The following is a 21,199-nucleotide window of genomic DNA, read 5'->3' on the forward strand; positions in this document are numbered from 1 at the left end:
AGATTGTGGTCACCGTTCTTCACTGGTTTAGTGCCTGAACTATTTATGTATGAAAAAAATGTAAAAACTACACTGACTATAACGCATAAAACAACACACACAAAAGGTAAAGCTTGAAGGCTCTGATGAGGGTGTATAATCAGATCACCATCAACCAGGTAAAATAATACCCCTCTTGGCCATAAAACTGGAGACTGAGGGGCAGAGGCAGTGATGTGTCTATGGGTTATTTCATCCTGAGTACAAAAGCAAAGATTATATTATATGCTATTGGTGCTCAATCCTGATGTCCCATTGTCCAATATTGTGTGACAACCATATCATAAGAGGAGCTAAAAATACACACGATGAAAAAAAATAGGTCGGGTCAGACCAACATCAGAAAGTGACCTAAAAAACCGCCTCCTGACTATGCTTTTTGATGGCTAAAATTATACCATAAAGATAAAGCATGAAACACAAGAATCCTCCATGAGCTATTTAAAGTGAAATCACAGGGCACATGGACTCATGTGGAAGGAGAGGACATGAACTGATTCTCTTGGTGAATTTTATTTAGGACTAATTTGACTTCCTAAAAGATCCTCTTACCTTCTGTACAGATAAGGAAACTCTGGGTCATTTCCTTTTCAATACCTTCAGGCTGTCAAAGAGTAACACAAACAAGCACAGAAGAATGAGTCTAGATCCTCTGTCCATGAAGGAAAAGTGATTAAGCACCAGCTCACTTAAGCATGGCTGGTACAAGTTTATCCCTGAGAGAAGATCCAACTCATGGTCCCCTTTTGTTCATATCTGGAAGGCACGGGACATCACCAGCACCCATTTTAGCCTCTGTATTCTGTAGCTTGGACAAGCATAATCTTGATGTCATTGTGGGACACTGTCAGCTCCTCTGATCCTGTATAGCATCTCCAGTAAACAACTAAAAGTGCTTTGTGGAGCAGGGATGTGCCAAGAGGCAAATCAAGAGTGTTCCTCTGACAAGTGCTGATTCTTGTTGAGGATGATGGGAACTGCACGCGAGTGTAGGACAAGTAGATCTGTCTCTTGAATTTGAGAATCAGAAACAGAGAAGGAAGAGAAATAGGTGTACAGGAAACATCTTGACTCAGAAACAAACAAAAAATTGTCAAGTCTGTTTCAAATGTTAAGTTTTACTATCCTGGGTGAGGTATTAATTAAAGAAAGGATGAACTTTATGCTGTTTTAATTCATTTAAAATGGCATATCTTGTGTCAAAAGTAAATGTTGTCAACTAATTAAGTCTCTTCAATGAGAAGGTCTTTTAATACAAAACCTCTTAGATGTCTGTTTCTTTTCAGGAAAAGCTTGACGGTTTGCATATCCATACCTCTACCAAGAAGCTTTTGACCACAGTGTCTTTCCAGTTTAGCTTTTGCTGCTTCATTCCTTCATTTGGGCAAGCACTGCTTTGTTTGGACTCAGCAACTACAGTGATATTCACTTTACCTGGAAGACATTCCCAAATATAAATTGAATTGATCATTGGTCCCTTCTGTAATGAGAAATGACTAGAGTCTGTGAACCATGTCTTGAATTGGATTAATCAAATTCTATCATTAAGTTAATGCTTAGAACAAAATAACTTATTTCTTCTCCTTCCTAGGTATAATGTGGTATCTTCCATTTCACCTCTTCCATGATTTTCATGATTCCTTACATTAAATGATAAATTTACTTAATTAAAACTTAAGAAATTTTAGGAAAAGTAACATTCTACAAAGTCGTCTGAGTCAATTTCTTGATATTAATTGTTTATAAAGGTTACTTATGACAATATAGGCTAATAATGTCAGCTAACTAGGGCTCCTAACTTCCCAAGATCAAGCAAACATAGTAAAATATGATATAGTAGATAGGCACTGGATTGAAATAATGTCCTAGCAAGGAATCCATTGTTTTTAAACGTCCTGATTTCACATTATGTAATTAGAACTGATCTCCAGTTTCCTTGCTTGTAAAAATTAGAGGATTGAAAACAATCATTCTTTAAGGTTGTTATTATTTACATGACTATATACCAATATACATAACCAACATATTGTTCTTTTTGTTGTTGTTGTTGTTGTGTTTTATTTGTTTCTCTGTCTCAGGAAGCTTGCTATTTCACTCTTAAAACTGTGTCTTCCACTTAATGTCATAAAACTATACAAGTTGGTACAGTATTCTATCTCAATTGCCAAGGTAGGATTTTGAAAATCTTGTGCAGCAGAAATATTGAGAAACTTCAAATCTAACAGAAAAATAGTCCGAGAACAGCATCACAACTGAGCTAAAATAATCTCATAGACATATTATTTGCCGTTAAAATAATACAATGAATATAGGACATTAAAGAAAATTTGAATGACTATTTTTTAAAAGTAGTGATTAAAAGTATCACACACATCATATCTAGCATTCCTTGTTTACTAGAATTTTAAACTTTTTCCATTCCATGTATTTTCAATATTTCAATAGGAGACAAGTTAGTTTATTTTTCCATCTTGCAGATAGCATAGGCACTAAGACAATATTCTCAGTTTTTGATCTCAATCCAATCATTTAGTGATTTTGGTATCCCCATGGCACATCTAATAAATTTACAAACCTGACAATTCCCTAATTGGTCATTGTGATGGAGCAGCAATTTTTGTGAAGGTGGCATGGGTTCATGATGGTAGGTGAAGGACCCAGCGAGAAGTCAAATAATTAAGGTGGCATTAATGACAACATGGCCTTCGTCTGGGATATGGCATATGGCAAACATATAGTCCGTGATAGGTCATGCAAGTTAGCATTTATATTATATTTTAATTACATTATGCTCTTGTCAAAATGAATGGTGGTTTTGATCTACACAGCATTAACAACCAGAAGTTAGATTATTATAGATTAGAATTTCTAATGGAGAATTTACAATAAGAATTTTTAAAATGTGAGGGAGAAAATCATGTTTGTATACACAATTTAAGGAAAATAAATGGAGACAATAAATATGGGCTGGTTTTCCATGAGTGACTGGTGTAGACAGATAGCTGCTTACCCAATTTCTTAGGTATAATAGTCCAGACATTTGTTTTCCTCCCTCCAGCTTGGATAATCTCACTGCCATTGATTTTCAAGGTATTAATATTTGCTTCATAATTCTGAGACTCCTCCACTTGAACAGAAATCTAAGAAAACAATCATGGCAATGAGAATAGCACTGGAACACACATCTCTATGAAACGCCATGCTCAATACAATGTTTAAACTGTCACTGTGAATGAAAGCAATTGTATTTGTTTGAGGAATATGGACTTAAGTCTTATACCTTTATAGTAGCATTTTGCATTTGAGGATAAAGAGAATACAGAAATATTAAGAAATATTTTAGCTTTGTTAGATTTTTGCCTCCAGATCAAACAGAACAACTCACCTCCACACATGTATTCAGGTAGCTGAAGACATTGACAATCAAATCAAATTGTTCATTTTGAACAACCGAAAAGGGTGAGGCAATTTCAATAAAGAAAGGTTGGGAGACTTCTAGAGTGGTTGTAGAGGAAACACCAAATCCAACGTCACCATTCACACAAAAGCCACTTGCCTCCCATTGGGTTATCGTATCAGGAATGAGGAACGAAAGATTGGCAGAGCCTGAGGAACTGGAAGAAGAGGTTATCGGTAAAACACATTCTTTGTCTGAACCAAGAACTTAAAATTAAGTGCAGAGCAAGCAGAAAAGTATTGACTGAAGCTCAAAAGTGAGTTATATTGTTTGGATGGGGCATTAGATAAAAATAATGAGAGCTGGATTTTTATAAAATTTGAGTATAGAAAGGTTATTTTTCTTTAAACACCACTTTTTTTTTTAAATTGGGGTAGGTTAAATCTGTCTGCATAAAATGAACAGAAGAGAAACTCTTGGTGAAGGGAAAACAATGCTAGAGAAAAAAATAAAATAAAATGTATGATAAGTACATGCAAATCAATGATACATATTTTACAAATATGGTACTGTTTTATATACCCAGGAATAAGCGTGAAGAAAGAAAAAGAAAATAGAAATAAAGACACATAGGAGAGAAAATGGTTAAAACTCACTCGACACTGACGAGGTCCCACATCCATGTCTCAGGGAAGTTTGTTCTTACTGTTTGAATTATAGCCTGTTCGACATAGTCAGCATTCTTCTCTCTGATTCCACTAGCTAAAAAAAAAAAAAAAAAGGAAGAAGTACCTTATTCAGACCTTGGACTCTGCAAATTATGGTCTATATATTATCAGGGTGTAAGTTCTCCAGAAAACACCTCACTTTCCTGTATCACAGTCACTTACTATGACTGTTTTCCTGTATCACCATACATTGCCTGTTCCTATACACAGTCAGGTACCACGTAATGACATTGTGATCAATGACAGACCACTTAGACTACAGTGGTCCCATAAGGTTATAATGGAGCTGAAAAATTCCTACCACCTATTGACATCAAAGCCATCAGAACGCTGTAGTGCAATGCATTGGTCATGGGTCTGTGGTGATGCTGGTGTAAACAAACCTACCGCACTGCCAGTCCTAGAAAAATATAGCAGACACAATTCTGTACAGTACAGAATACTTGATAAATGACTATGTTACTGGTTTTTGTGCTTACTATACTATACTGTTTACTGTTTAGAGTGTACTGTTCTTACTTATCAAAAAAATTAACTGCAAAACAGCTTCAGGCAGGTCCTTCAGGAGGTGTTCCAGAAGAAGGCATTGCTGTCATAGATGATGACAGCTCCATGCGTGCTATTGCCCCTGAAGAACTTTCAGTGGTACAAGATGTGGAGGTAGAAGACAGTGATATTGATGATCCTGACCTTGTATAGGCCTAGACTAATGTGTGTGTTTGTGTCTTTGTTTTTAACAAAAAAGTATGAAAGTTAAAGAAAATTTAAAAATAGGAAAAAGCTTATAGAATAAGAATGTAAAGAAAGAAAATATATTTGTACCCTGACTCACTCAGAGTAACTTTTAACCTTGCAAGCTCCATTCATGGGAAGTGCCCTATATAAAAGTACAACTTTTTTTATCTTGTATACCACATTTTCACTGTGCTTTTTCCATGTTTAGCAATGATTAGATACACAAATAGTTACCATTGTGTTACAACTGCCTACAGTATTCAGTATAGTCACATGCTGCGGAGGTTTGCAGCCTAGGAAAAAGAGGCTCTACCACATAGCCTAGGTGTGTTGCAGGCTACAGCATCTAGGTTTGTGTAAGTATACTCTATGATGTTCATACAACAATATCACCTAACAATGCATTTTTCAGAACAAATTCTCCATCACTAAGTGAAGCATGATTGTATTTCTGACATTGTATTTTATCAATAAAAATAAACTACATCTCACATCTGAAGCTAATTTCTTGTCATAGCCAAAAGCATGTCTAGTCTGTCTTCTTCTGCTTTATCCAACTATAGGATGTCTAATTGTAGCCAAAAACATGGCATAATTCACATATAAAATTCCAAAATTGTATAGTTTATCCCAAATACACTAAATTCTGCAAACCGGTTTGGTCATCCCCCAACAAAAAATGTAAGATTACCTACATGCAATTCTAGATGGAACACTATGCATTGGACCATAATTTTCTGTTTCTAGATAAAGCGGCTTAGGGAGTGGCAGCCTTCTCTCCATCACACATACTTCTGGTTTTCGGTAATGGAGATTGGTAAAGACTTTTAGACCCATGTTCTTTAAAGAAACAAACAACAAAAATATTGTTCATTCTTTTCATGCAAGAACTATAAAAGGCCTATTATTTATATTGTAAAGATAAATGGATCATAAGTATCCATATTTTCTGTGTTAACAAAGGCCTGAGAAGTTACAAGTCAACTCACCTCTATTTGACTTACGGAAAATCCCTAATTTAGAGAAAAAATTATAATCACTATGATTTATCTAACACTTACTATGTGCTAGCATTTTTCTAAGTATTTTCCATTATTCTCCATTTCATCCTAAGTGGAAAATACTTATGAGATCAGCACTATCATTACCCTAATTAACATCAAACACACACACACACACACACACACACAGCACACTCAGTAAATTAAAGAGCTGGAACCTGATAAAGTCTGTCTGATTCAATACCCCTTTTCTGACGCACTTGTGACGTTAATTATAAAGGTTATTTCACGGAAGGCTCAGCATGTCTCATTAATGGCCTAGGGATATCTGGAGTCCACACTCCCTTAGCCTCTTGATTTGACTATCTTTGCATAAGATTTATTGTATTAACTGGAGACTGTCTTATTTTTTTAAGTGAGGTTTTGTAATTATAGCTACATGATTTATTTTCAGCAGAAAATTTTAAAATCAACAAAGTTAATATCTCCTTTTTATAAGACAATGTCTATGTACTCTATTGGCAGGTTACAGACACGAATCTCAAAGTATAGGAAGAAAACTACATAATTAACAAAACATCAATATGCATTATGAGTACTAAAAATTGAGGTAAGATATTTTGCAAAATCCTTAGTGATCTTACCCTGACAATATTATAGATGTCTCCATCCCCATAGTTGCTTACAGGCGTGTAATATAAACCATTGTAGAACACATCCCTCTGAGGAACGCAAGGGTCTTCCTTGCCATCATCAAGATTGAGGCCACGGTAGAAATAACCATACGGCTCTATACTTGGAACCATGTTATACACCTATGAGAAAAAACATTTCCCAATAATTTTAAGCACTTCTTTTAAAACTACAAAATTGGCAAACTGTGTACTGTACCATTTATTCTTGTTCTTTTCTTTAAGAGCATGGCCATCATATTTAACCCAGTATTTTCACATAAGCTCTTCCTTTCAAAAGAGCAAACCAGTTTTGTTTTAGGCAACTGATGTCATGTTCACGGAATTTCTCAGCTTGGGCACAGGATTTAAGAGAGAATGTAAGAAAGCAATGCCTGACTATTGATTAATCCAAGGCCCGTTGTACAGACAATCAATTATAATGCTAGAATTTCTAAGTCTGCAGAATAATCTTAGCTGCCTGATTTTAAATCTTCTTACATAACCTTCCAGAGAAAACATAAAATCAGCAAAGAGAACAAGTAATGATACTCATGACTAATATCTTTAACATTACTATGATACAGAGAATACCATGATCTTTAAATTATTTTTTAGTAGAGAAACAAACACCAAATTCCAAGAGAGCTACTATTGCTATTGCAGAGGGAAGGCTTAAGAGACTGCACAGAAAAAGAGAGCAGAATGGCATGGAGAAATGAGAAGAAACACATCCCAAGTCAACTCCAGGTAAGAGAAAGTCTAGCATTGTTAAAAATACAAATCATAGTTTTCGGACTCAACAGTTCCCAGTACAGCACACAGGGAAAGGGCTTGGAATGAATGGGCCTGGAAGTGGAAGCTTCCAAAAAACATGGCTAATGGGAAATAATCAGATCACAAGAGGAGGTATGCAGACCCTTGGAGACAGGGAATTTTAAAAAGGAAAGGATGTCATAGGATAAAATAACTCCCTCCACCCTCATTTCCATCACCAACATTTTTAAAATAATGCATTTTACTAAAAAAAAAAAAAAAATAGAAGGGCACTCTTCACCTATGAACACCCTGCACAAAATATCAAGAACTAGAAAAAATCAACTCCATACAAAGCTGCTGTAAGAGAAAATAGGAAATGCAAACCAAAACATTTCAGCTAATGAAACTTCTCCACTAAAGTCACTAAGTAAATAAATAAGTAAACAAAGAAAAGCCATACCAAAATAATTTAACATGAGTGAAATATTCTCAAGCATGTATCTGGGGTATTTAAAAGGCACCATGAGTCAGAAATTCAATTAAGAAAATACAGAAATGGACAAAACCCAAGAAGAAATAAAATGAGGCTTTATTGAACTCAGGAAAACTAGACAAAATTATATCATAAATAAACTCTAAAGTATAAGGACATCAAGTGAAAATTGTTCAGAGAAAACTTTAAAAGCAGCATAGAGGAAAAACAAAAGAATAAAACTGAGAAAGAATGAATTAAAACAAGTCACAGACAAAGTGATTGAATTGGAAAGCAGGCAAGGAAGATCCAACAAATGTACAGAGATTTTTTTAGAACAAAAAAAATGGAAAGACTAATATTTACAATTATAATTCAGGGGAAATATCTGAAAATAAAAGAAGATTTGAGTTTACATATTGCATGGCTCCACTGTGTACCTGGCAAAACTTCTACAGAATAATACACTCTTACTGAAACTATTAGATTAAAGTATAAAGGGGAAAAAACATTCAAGGCCTTCAGACATAAAGATAAAGTGGCCCATAATGGAAAATGAATTAAACTAATGTCAGCACTATTAAAAGCCATATTCAAAGCAAGTCAATAGTAAGGTAGCATTTCAAAGAAATTTTAAAATGCATAAACCAAAGATTTAATATACAAACACCTGTCCTTCATTTATTAAGGCTTTAGAAAAAATAATTTTGAATATGAAAATGTCAGAGATTTCTATACTTATGCGATATCCTGAGGACTCTGGTAGAAAATGCACTTTTTGAACATTTTTATTTATTTATTTTTGAGACAGGGTCTCATTCCCTTGCCCAGGCTGAAGCTCAGTGGTACGATAATGGCTCACTGCAGCCTCGATCTCCCAGGCTCAAGCAATTTTCCCGCCCCAGCCTCCTGGAGAATGAGCTTTATGTAACCAAAAGATGACTCAGGAAATTAGTAAAACTTGATGAATAGGAGAAATAATTCAGAATGTAAACATTACACATTCTGACAGAAAAGGAAAGATGCAACAATAAAATTAGAGAAGAGGGAGAGAAAAGTGGAAACTAGAGATTACTGACTGTTGTGTAGGTAGCAGTTAAGACTCAAAGATTAAAAATAACTGACTAGATTTTTTTTTTTTTTTTTGAGAGGGAGTCTCGCTCTGTCGCCCAGGCTGGAGTGCAGTGGCGTAATCTCGGCTCACTGCAAGCTCTGCCTCCCAGGTTCACGCAATTCTCCTGCTTCAGCCTCCCGAGTAGCTGGGACTACAGGCGCCTGCCACCATACCCAGCTAATTTTTTAATGTTTTTAGTAGATACGGGGTTTCACCGTGTTAGCCAGGATGGTCTCGATCTGCTGACCTCGTGATCCACCCACCTTGGCCTCCCAAAGTGCTGGGATTACAGGCGTGAGCCACCACGCCTGGACATAACTGACTAGATATTAAGGTTAAGCAAGAAAAAATGAGATTAGGATATTAGGATATTATAAAATATGTAAATATAAAAATACCCACTAAAATAAAAATTCAACCTAGCCTGAATACTCAAAGAAGCTTTAAGCAAGATAACAAAACAAACATAAAAGCTAAAGAAATAAAGTAGCTTTAAATAAAATATAGAATCATAAGAAAAATAGTATGATAGAGCTGAGGCCTAACACATACATCATATCAATAGAGTGAATAGACTTTATTCTCCTTTAAAAGACAAAGATATGTATATTTAAAACAAAACCCAGTGCTGTACTTGATACAAAAGACAAGTGAAGTGCGTATTTCAAAAGGTGAAATCCAAAGGAAAAGTAAAGGAAAATAATAAGAATGCAAAGGCTGCAATCCTCCTGTTATCAGAAATCATAGAAGTAAGGCCAAAAGACATCAAACAAGATAGAGAAGAATACTCACTGCTAAAAGCTGCAATTCATAATAAAGGCACAACAGTTATGATTATCTATGCAGAAACTACAGAAGATGAAAGAAGAAACAGAGCACTATTCGTAGGGTATTTTAACACACCACTCAGCAGAAGAAGGTTAAATAAATTTTACAAAATAAGTAAGAATACAAAGGATCAAAATAATCCAACCTCGTGGATAGGAAACAAACTGATCATAGAGACTATATCTTCTCAACACATGAGATATATTCACAAAAACTCATTATATATTTGGGCACAAAAATATACCGGTGGAAATATTGCTGACCATGAAGATATAGAACTTGAAATTTAAAAGAAAACTCTAAAATAAATTCCTTTTTACATGAAAATTATAAAGTACTCCAGTAAGTAAATTTTCAGTGAAAGGGTTAATACAAACAGAAATTACAGAATTTCTGAAAAATAAAAATGATGCAATTGCTATGTATCAGGATCTATGAGATACTTCAAAAGTAGAAATCATGGAAAAACTTATAGGCTTAAAAACACCTAGCCCAATAAAATAAATTAATGAAGTAAATTTCTAAGGGAAAAAGCTAAAACTAACAACAAAATACAGCGCCAGTAAGGAAATAATAAAGATAAAAATAGAAATTAATGTAGTGGAGTAGCAAAAAACCTCATATTACATCACGTTAATAAATTAACATGTTTTTGGAAAACTTGGCAAAATAGGTAAACCACTAATCTAACAAGGAAGAAAAAGTAGCTATCTGCTTAGGAACAAAAGAAAAACAACTTCTTCCATGACTCAGTTTTCAGCCTCATTTTTTGTCCTTTTAGCATCGTGAATTGGGGTCCTGAGTTGTTTATATTTTTCTTTCACAATAGACTGATGTATGTAACCTAGTCTCAAATGATTCAGAAAAAATTGAAATGCCATAAACTGTGTGTGTGTGTGTGTGTATGTATGTGTGTGTGTGTGTGTGTGTATGTGTGTGTAGGGGTTGAGAGAGTGAGAAAAAGAAAACAAGTACGGCGAAATGTTCACAAACTGGTGAAATCAGGCCAAGGGTACATGGGAGCTCTCTGTGTAATTCTTGCACTTTTAAAAATTATTTAAAACTAAAAACTAAGCTTACATAAGATAATACAAAAAATAACATAAACTTATAGAATATAAATTGGAATTCACTCATTTATAGAACTTCACTTGATTTATACTATTAATATAGCTATCAATAATAAACAAGGGCAACCTCTTTTGGCTCTGATATATTCCGAGACTCCTGAAAATGCCTCTAGAATTTTCTTTTTACGGTCCCTTGATGGTCTTTTCTTGAGGCAGTTTTCCTAAGATATTGCCACCTCCAACTGTAGGAAGAATGAGCAGAAGCTATTTACTCTGAATCCATGAAACTCTCAAGGGAAAAAAAAGTGTGTGTGTGTGTGTGTGTAAATATATGTTTATATACATATATATATATACACACACACACACATATTCCTTTTTTTAATTTGAGACAGGGTCTTACTCTGTCCCCCAGGATGGAGTGTAGTGGCACGCTCTTGGTTCACTGCAACCTCTGCCCCTACCGGGGCTCAAGCGATCCTCCCATGTCAATCTCCCAGGTTTCTGAGATCACAGGTGCACACCACTGTGCCCTGCTCATTTTTTATATTTTTGGGAGAGACGCGTTGTGCAGGCTGGTCTCAACCTCATGAGCACAAACAATCTGCCCGCCTTGGCCTCCCAAAGTGCTGGGATTACAGGCGTGAGCATATCTATAAATATTCCATATTTATAGATAAATTTATCCTTTATTTGTTGATGCCTCCTCAGATTCCGAAAGCTTCTAACTAAAAGTATTTTTGCTCCCTGTAATAGAAAACTTAAATGTATTTATGTTTTGCATTGAGAAAAATATGTTTTATATCATGATCCATAGTTATTCAATATTATTACTGAATTCTATAATTTTATATTTAAAACTGGACTTACTACAGAATGTTGAAAGCAAAATACAAAACTGTATTTTTTGGTGAGATCTCAAGTTTGTAAAATATATATGCCTTCAGAAAAGAGATTCGAAAAATCACAGCAAAACTATAAAGATGCCTAAGTGTTAGGACTATAAATGATTTTAAAGATTTCCTTCTTTATGTCTTTGTATACTTTGCACATTTTCTATATTATACAGGTATAATATTAATCAGAAAAAATTAGATTATTAAATTACATTTAAATATGATCTTAAATTTCAATAGTTATTTATATGTAATTGTGTTAGAAATAAACGGAAAATATCCAACAATCATTAACCGAAATAAATTTGACGTGAACTTCTGGAATTCCAGGTCTGGAAATGTTTAAGAAAATACAATATCCATTTATAGATAATAACTTTACACTCAATCCAAGCGTATCCTTGAACATAGAGATTTCATTTTATTCCAGGTTTCCACATCTGTGATTACTCCTATGATTTTTAAGAATCACAGTTGTAAAATTCCTAAACTGTTATAATTATCTATCAAATTCTGTATTGTTATAAGCATATTCTTAGGATAGCCAAGAAAAATAAATGTATAATCCATGAAGGAACAAAGGAAGAAAACATTCAATATTTTCAACATGTTCAAGACATCATCTGAAGGGTAAGACCTCTGGGAGTCCAGAGAAACATGAAAAATGGGGAAGTCAGAGAGCTTACACTTTCAGCTGACAGCTGTTGTTCAGATTTCAGTAGAAGGACGCTCCTGTCCACAGCCCGGAGCGCACAGAATGAGTCAGGGGCTGCTTGAAGATAGAGACTAGCATTGGAGCCAGGTAGGCCCTGCTCTTTAGAGAACTTTATGTTAACCTAAAGTAGAGAAAAAAAAGAGATGAGAGTAGAGACCATTTTATGTAAAGATGATCTGAATACATTTAATCTCTCCTGAATAAATCCTTATAGATTTCTGTACTGTATTTCCCCGGCCCACTCTCACCCTCGGCTTTCTTTGCAGGAGACCCCCTTCACCACCCTGCTGCCGTCTCAGGATTGGCACTGCTGCCAAGGATCATGCATTGTGTTTGGTGATTCTCGCATCCCCTAATAATTCAATTATGCCAGCACTGCGTGTGAGTTTCCCGCGTGAAGGTGATAGTAGTCACACAAGAAGACAGCAGGGAGCAAACTGTTCCCACTTCTCGGGCCAGAAATAGGAGAAACATCACCTTGTGTTTAAAGCACTTGTCAATCTGGAATCTGACACTGTCAGCCACAATTTCCCCACTGGGGTGAAGGGTGTAGACAAACAGGACAGCTGCAGGAGCCAGATCAGCACTGATGCTGATTGGGAATGAGAAGTTTCCATTCCAGGCTGTGTAAATAGGAGACGAAGAGATAAAATGCTGAAAGTTTCCTGAATCACTGGTACACTTAGATAAAAGAGAGTGGCTCATGGACAGAAAGAGTAAATTGGGCCCTGTTTTCAAGACAAATAAATCAAATAATAGGAAGTACGTATACAAATAAAGAAGACTGCATAATTTAGATAATAACAATACTGGGATTTTGTACACCACTTTTCTAATGTACTCAATGATCTGCCAATAAAAGAAACAGGTAGAACTCTCCTTCATCAAGACATTTAGTAGCTTCCCTCAGGCTGTGCTAACTATTCCCTTCATCCACAAATTGAAATAAGTGCTTGTTCTAACTTCTTTTCACTATATATATATACACATACATATACACACACATATACGTTTGACTATATATAAATATATTTTCTTAATATATATAATTCCCATATATATAATGTCTATATTTCCTTAACAAGAAAAAATGAAGTTGGAGCACATATTTTAAAATGAATCATTATATATACCTTTGTTTCTGATTTCCTTTTGCCCACTGAGTAAGATAGCTCCTTTTACCATCATCTGTGTGGAACAAAGAAAACATAACATGCAATATATTATCTAATGTCATCATATTCTCTTATTGCAATTAGGTAATTCATTACTTAATGGTAATTCTGTTCCATAAGATAGGGTAGCTTTCACAAGCAAATATTAAAAATAGACTTTGCATAAGTTGGAAAAGAGCAGAGAAAGTGAATAAAATTGATTGAGATTCTATTATGTACTGGAAACTTTGTGAACTATGTGCAATGCACTGTGCAAAGTGGCACATAAAGCTCTGAAATTGTCAAGGCTGTCCGGTTTCAAGTACACCTTCACCTGCTCATTAACTTTGTGACTTAACACATGGTGTTTTACCTGTTTGCCTCTGTTCCATTATCTGTAAAATGGAGATATCTATAAGGCTAATTAAATGAGTTAACACCTATACAATCCTTATAACAGTGCCTGACACAGAACACTTACCCTAAGAGGTAAGTCTTATAATCTCCAATTACACTGTACACCTGAGGAAGCCAAGGCTTAAAGAGTTCAAACAATCCATCCAAGATGCATTAACTTGCATGCTAACTAGGAGAGGGTGGCGGATTCAAGTTAATGTCTTAATTTCCCGGTCTGTGTCTTCTCACTCTTCAACAGGCCTTAGAGCAGAAGTCCCCAATCCCTAGGCTGTGTACTGGTAGGTACCTGTCAATAGCCTGTCAGGTACTAGGCCACACAGCAGGAGGTGAGCAGTGTGGTGAGCAAGCATTACCACCTGAGCTCCTGTCAGATCAGCAGTGGTATTAGATTCTCATAGAAGCACAAGCACTGCTGTGAACTGCACACGTGAGGGATCTAGGTTGCGTGCTCCTTATGAGAATCTAATGCCTAATAATATGTCACTGTCTCCCATCACCACCAGATAGGACCATCTAGCTACAGGAAAACAAGCACAGGGTGCTTACTGATCCCACATTATGGTGAGTATGTAATAATAATACAAATAAAGTGAACAATAAATGTAATATGCTTGAATCATCCTGAAGTCATCCCGCCATCCCCACCCCATCTGTGGAAAAATCATCTTCCATGAAGCCAGTCCCTGGTGCCGCAAAGGTTAGGGGCTCTTCCTTAGAAAGACAAAATGGACAGAACCAAGAGAACAAAGTCCTTTTACTGCTTATCAAAATAAGCTTTCCACCTTACTTTCTGGCATCTGCCCAATATTTTACTATTACAGAGTGTCATAAATACTTGATATGAGTTACATTTGAATGCTTAAACAAGCAGACTCTGAACAGCAAGTTCTTCAACCTTAGGGAAACTTAAATTGCCTTAGATCATTCTATGTGTTTGTTTGTTGTTAATGGATCGAATAGTACTCACCAGCAAAGTGAGAAAGCTGCCCTTACTCTGGTCACCGTGGCATGACTGATGCATGCTTTCTAAGCTGTGCTGGGCTAAGCAGATGTGCAATCAAACAGGATTCCAGGAACCCACTGACTGAGACTCACCAAATAGAAGAACTTTACATTGGAATCATCCTCATATGCTTCACTGTTTAGGGAGTAATGCACAGTAACAACCTTCTGTTGATTACATTCAAGCTGCTTTGGTTCAGGAACAATCTTCAGGAAGCTGTTGGTTCGGGAGTAAAAGCGTGAGACTAGGAAGTGAGCATCCAAGTACTGAGGCGTCAACCAGCTGGGAAGATAGCAGCTCTTAGGTCGAACATATGTGGCCTGAGATGACAAAAGAAAGTGAAGGGTCTTAGTATCATGACATCCGAAGACAGTTGTTACTGAGAATGGAGGCTTCTCAACTCTCCAGAGTAGGGAGGAATCTCAGCTTGTGGCTGACATTTTAATGTTAAGTTATTGGAATCAAAATAATAATAGCACTTTGCTCTTTGTATACAAAACGTGACCATGAAAGATTGTGTAAATATTTTATTAGACTGATGGTGAATTGTTGTGTTTTTTGCTCTTTCATTGAAGCCACAGAATTGGGCTTCAGTTCTGTTTCTTTCAGCTACATGTGAACACTGACAAATTATTTAACTGCAAAACTCTGTTTAAGCAGCAGAAAATAAAAAGAGAAAGTATAGGATCTCCCCTATCTATGCATGAAATGATCTGAGGAAGAAAGTAAAATCATCCTCATGAGCTACTTCTTGTTTCCTAGAGGAAAATATTAGTTGTTAGCAAATTTATAACAATCGTGATAGACTTTTAGCTTCCCATCCTCTTGAACAAGTATTCTCATAAATTATTTAGTGAACAAGCAAATTTATAAAATAAGCTACATTTTAAATTTTCTTTAAAATATATTCTGTATACAAGTTATCTTTTGAGATATTCCTAATGTTTAACATTTCTGATATCCAAATCCTCTGTGGGATGTCTAATGGTCTTCTTCTGTTCTTTGATGTCTTACTTTTAGGTTGAACTCTGGATCAAATATGTCTGAAGTGTCAATGGAAAATTGAGCTTCGCCATTCTCATCTGTAGTGTAATTTCCTATAAATTCATCATTGAGCTCCAGTTGCAACAACTTGTTCACCATAGGTACATTATTGGGATCTGAAAATTTAAGCTGTACAAAAAAAAGAATAATTAATATGACTTAAAACACAAAATGTTTAAATTTTTACAGAGAAATAGTTTTCTACTCATAAATGTAATCCCTAGTCATTTTCCTAAATTCCAACAGACAGAAAGATGCTCCATTAAATACATAACTATATAATATAAAGTATGGAAAAAACTATAATGTTATCTATTGCTTCTTTCAATCTAGGGCACTTTCTAGCACCTCAGACATAGTAATGCTTAAAATGTATTATAAAAGTAGGAAAAAAGTGACCAGAAATTTTCAAAGGGCAATCTATGATCCAAGAAAATGAAATGGAAGCATGTATTCTTTAGTCAAACCTACAGTTCCAAAATAAGAAATCCCTCTTCTATAGAAAGTATCCATGTTCTCAAAGTTTATAGTTCCAAGCAATTGAGTGATAAAAACTGAGGTCCGCTCACTGATCTGCACACCTGTAAGGAATGATGAACACAGCAGAGTGAAAATGTCTAAGTTACCATCCACAGCAATATAAATGTGACCAGCTTGCCCAGTGTGAATAGCATCATGATATTGATCAAGTATGCTTATATAGAGCACTTTACAATGGCATAATCACAATTCCTTTTTAAATAACAAGAAATAATTAGTGGTTAAATCTGATTTTCCCACTCCAAATTAAATAATTAATCTCTTTCCTCTTTCTCCCTTCTTTCTTTCTTTCTTTTTTTCTTTTTTTTTTTGAGACTGAGTCTTGGTCTGTCACCCAGGCTGAAGGCTGGAGTGCAATGGCACGATCTCAGCTCACTGCAACCTCCGCCTCCTGGGTTCAAATGATTCTCCTGCCTCAGCCTCTAGAGTAGCTGGGATTACAGGCACTCACCATCATGCCCGGCTAACTTTTTGTATTTTTGTAGAGATGGGGTTTCACCATGCTGGCCAAGCTGATTTTGAACTCCTGACCTCAGGTGATCCACCTGCCTCAGCCTCCCAAAGTGCTGGGATTACAGGCATGAGCTACCATGCCTGGCCTCTTCTTTCATTCTTTTAACAAATACTTATTGAACTCTCACTATGAGCAATCTTGTAAATTTTTCAGTAATAGTTTTTGCACTTGCAACTATTCCCAGTTGTATTAAATTAGAAATAATTAATCTGAATTTTGTACTTAGTGCTAACTCAACAAGCTTCTCCCAGTAAGTTGCCATATATCCCCAGGTTGTCCAAAAAATACAGTCATTACCTGTCCCAAATTCTGTAACAATTACAGCGACATGAAATGTCATGAATAATCCCGAACGGTAGAGTTGGAAGACTTTTGTATTTACAATTTGAGAAACACAACCATTTTCCAACTGAAAAATAAAGAGAACGTATAATTAAAATATTAGAGATCCAAGAGGTTTAAGTGTCTTTTAAAAATACGGTTTTTACACAAATATATTAACATCCCCACCCCGTGCCATGACTCTACCTCATAAACTTGTTGAAATGGCCAAAGAATTAAAGGAGGAGAAGGAGGAGGTGAATATTTACATCAGCATTTTAAATAAGGGAAGGAGGTAATCTGTATTTTACAGATTTCAAGGAAATTCTCCTGGAAACATTGTAGATGGGAAAAGATTAAAGGATGGAAATGAAGCTGAATGGTATTATGAAAGGAAAGTAAATCTCAGGACCCCAACGTCCCTAAGCCAAAGGGAAAGGGCAAGCTGGGAACTGCTGGGCAAATCTGTCTCCCATTTTATTCCCAAATAAGGTAGCTACAAAGATAAAAACTACATACCTCCCTCACGATTTGCCCACAGGGAAATTCTTTGTGGGCCTCAAGAACTTTTCCCTAAGACAGTTCTTTGGAAATTCACCCTGGCAATATAAATTCATAGCTTATCTTTACAGGCGTGGGACAAAGGACATAACTCAAAGTCATGCCTCTGCTTACCTGAGACAAATGCATATCGGATTTATCTGATTGCTTCCTCTGCCCAGTAGTTTATGTAAAAATGCAGATTTACTGAGCCAGACTAAGGCATAAGTGACTATTCCTCTATCCTCCTGTCACATGTAAATTGTGTATTCAGTGAAAGGTTGATCAAAGACAAAGACTTATTCTTCTTGTTTTTTTTTGAGATAGAGTCTTGCTCTGTCACTCGGGCTGGGGTGAAATAGCACAATCTTGGCTCACTGCAACCTCCACCTCCCAGGTTCAAGTGATTCTCCTGCATCAGTCTCTCGAGTAGCTGGAATTACAGACACCTGCCACCACGCCCGGCTAATTTTTGTATTTTTAGTAGAGATGGGGTTTCTCCATGTTGGTCAGGCTGGTCTCGATCTCCTGACCTCATGTGATCCGCCCGCCTCGGCCTCCCAAAGTGCTGGGATTACAGCCATGAACCACTGAGCCCGGCCTCAAAGACTTATTCTTTATGCAACTGTTTGTCTCTTATCTACCTATGACCTGGAAACCCCCTTACTTTGGATTGTCCTGCCTTTCCGGACCGAACCAATGTACATCTTACACATATTTGTTGATGTCTCACATCTCCCTGAAATGTACAAAAGCAAGCTGTACCCCAAACACCTTGGCCACATGTTGGTAGGACCTTTTGAGGCTGTCATGGGTACATCCTTAACCTTGGCAAAATAAGCTTTCAAATTGATTGAGATCTGTCTCAGATACTTTTGGTTAACAGTGTTTTAAGAGGAAGAAATTATAATCATCTAGAAAGGCACTAAAACAGATGGAACAGAAGTGCTCAGCAAATGTGTAACAACAAAACAAACACTTTTTAAGGTAAATTGCTTATTTAAAATAACAAAAAAAAATCTGTAGTTAATCTATCATCAGTAATGTCAATAATTAGAGGAATATAAATTTAGTTATATTTTACAACACAGTGTTTATTCCAGATTTAAAATGTTATAAGGATATATCAGTTTATTTGATAATCAAAACTATCACATGAGCCAAGTACTGTTATTATCTTATTATATAGATGAATAAACTAAAATAGGTACATCATGTAACCTGTCCAAGATCTCACAGTTAAGAGATGGTGGCGCTAAGTAGCTGCTCTGGCTCCAGAGTATGTGCTTCTTGATTTTAAATTAACAGCTATTACATCAACAACAAAAGCAATTTTACTTTGTCTAATTATAATATAGTCAAATTAAAATGAAATAATAGAAAGTGACCAGAGGAACCTTAATTATTTTGAAAATAAGAGAAAAGCTTTTTTTCAGGAATCCTTGGAGCAAAGAGAAAATATAAAGTAAACCAATAAGAATCCAGATATTAAAGTAATGAAAAAATGCTTTGCATCAAAATCAATGGTGTTCACCTGTAGTTAAGAAGAAATGTAAAATATTGAATGGGCTTATTACTAAAAGAAACAGCTAATATATTTTTTAAACTCCAACAAAATCAACTACGAATATTAGAAAAAGGAATTAATAACATGAAAGAGAAAATAAATTATTTAGAAACACAAAATAGTATAAGAAAGAAAATAGTAAAAATAAGAACCAATAAAATAGGTGAAACTTTCATGGGCATGATTTAGAACAAAGAGCGAGAGAACAAAATTGTGAGATAGGTGCTAACACAACACGGCCCACATCTGGAAGAAAAATTCCCATTTTAGAACATCATTGGAAATGAACTTCATGTCTATTAGAAAATCGTAAACAATCTTAAGAGCATACTTAACCACATGTACAACACAGGGGCCAGTGAGATTTTTTTTCTAAGGCTGGAAACCCAGGAACGTAAGGAAGGTGAGTATGTCAAAAATACTACAAAGTAAATGAGTTGCCTATTCAAATAACAGGCTTGAAAAAAATGCTTGGAGGATGGAAGGCAGTACTTACAATGAAAGTTTCCATTTCACATGAACAGAAAAACATAGGTAATTAAGAGTTCTCAAATTCAAATTGATAACAAAAATATGAAAAGTTGCTCAAACCAAATAGAAATTAGATAACACAAGTTAAAACAAGCTAAGTTTGTGTCTATCAAAATGACAAAAACTTTCAAAACTTCTAAATATATTGCTGAAAGTAATTTGGAAAATGTAGTATTCTCATGTATTTCTGACAGGAATTTGAATGCCTAAAAACTTTTAGGAGAGCAATATGCTAATATTTATTAAAATTAAAATTATCTGTCTATGAACATTATCTATATTTTCTTTGACTCAGGAAACTCACTCTAAGAAATTTCAAGTAAATAAAACCTCTCATATATAAAGATAGTTCCACCAGACAGATTTTTTTTTTTTTGTCTGAGGCAGGTCTTGCTCTGTTGCCCAGGCTGGAGTACAGTGGTATGAACACAATTCACTGCAGCCTTGACCTCCTGGGCTGCAGTGATTTTCTTGCCTCAGCCTCCCTGTAGCTGGGACCACAGATGTGCACCACTATGCCTGGCTAATTTTTGTAGAGAAGGGGCTCCCTATGTTGCCCAGGCCGGTTTCGATCTCCTGGAGTCAAATGATCCTCTCGCCTTGGCCTTCCAACATGCTCAGATTAGAGGTGTGAGCCACTTCTCCTAGCCTCTACCAGATTGTTTATTGGTTTTTTTTTTCACATGGGGGGAAAAAAATAAACCATTAGCTGAGGGAACACCCATCATTGTGTAAAACGTTTGACTGAACTCTATCAGAATGTACTGCTGACATGGAAAAATTCCACCCTACTTTTCTTTGTCTGCATTTCCTATGTAAAGGTAGGATTCTGCTTGTCTTTGTCAATTATTGATATTTACCTAGAGGATGTTCACTAAATTTGATGAGTAACTTTAGGACAACAATTGGACTTAAAATATGAACTACGTGGTGTACACAAGCTTCACTTTGGGGAGTCAAAAGACAATTTCAAAGAGATAGGAAGAGTTGTTCACTTAAGGTTAGGGTGCTGCAGATAGAGCAAATGATGACTTCACATATGAACTGCAAGTCTAAAGTAATATAGTGGGGATACTCTGAATTGCAGTTGATTGCAAGTAAGCTGTTTCCACTAAAAAAAAATCCAGGTGGCATGGAGAGTAG

General features: G+C 35.7%; 1 protein-coding gene across 1 annotated transcript in view; it reads right to left on the reverse strand.

The window, feature by feature from the left end:
* The window catches only part of LOC100450639 (ovostatin homolog 2), a 51,427-nt gene that overhangs the window by 10,662 nt on the left and 19,566 nt on the right, over positions 1-21,199 (reverse strand). Inside the window, 13 exon segments of the mRNA XM_063711978.1 lie at positions 592-643; positions 1,355-1,473; positions 3,050-3,179; positions 3,425-3,653; positions 4,093-4,185; positions 5,591-5,739; positions 6,545-6,715; positions 12,397-12,546; positions 12,903-13,098; positions 15,078-15,319; positions 16,014-16,172; positions 16,515-16,624; positions 17,386-17,506. Of these exon segments, the coding sequence (XP_063568048.1) occupies positions 592-643; positions 1,355-1,473; positions 3,050-3,179; positions 3,425-3,653; positions 4,093-4,185; positions 5,591-5,739; positions 6,545-6,715; positions 12,397-12,546; positions 12,903-13,098; positions 15,078-15,319; positions 16,014-16,172; positions 16,515-16,624; positions 17,386-17,506 (1,921 nt within the window).

The sequence above is a fragment of the Pongo abelii genome, chromosome 10, assembly GCF_028885655.2.
Source record: "Pongo abelii isolate AG06213 chromosome 10, NHGRI_mPonAbe1-v2.0_pri, whole genome shotgun sequence".
NCBI classification, from domain to species: Eukaryota; Metazoa; Chordata; class Mammalia; order Primates; family Hominidae; genus Pongo; species Pongo abelii.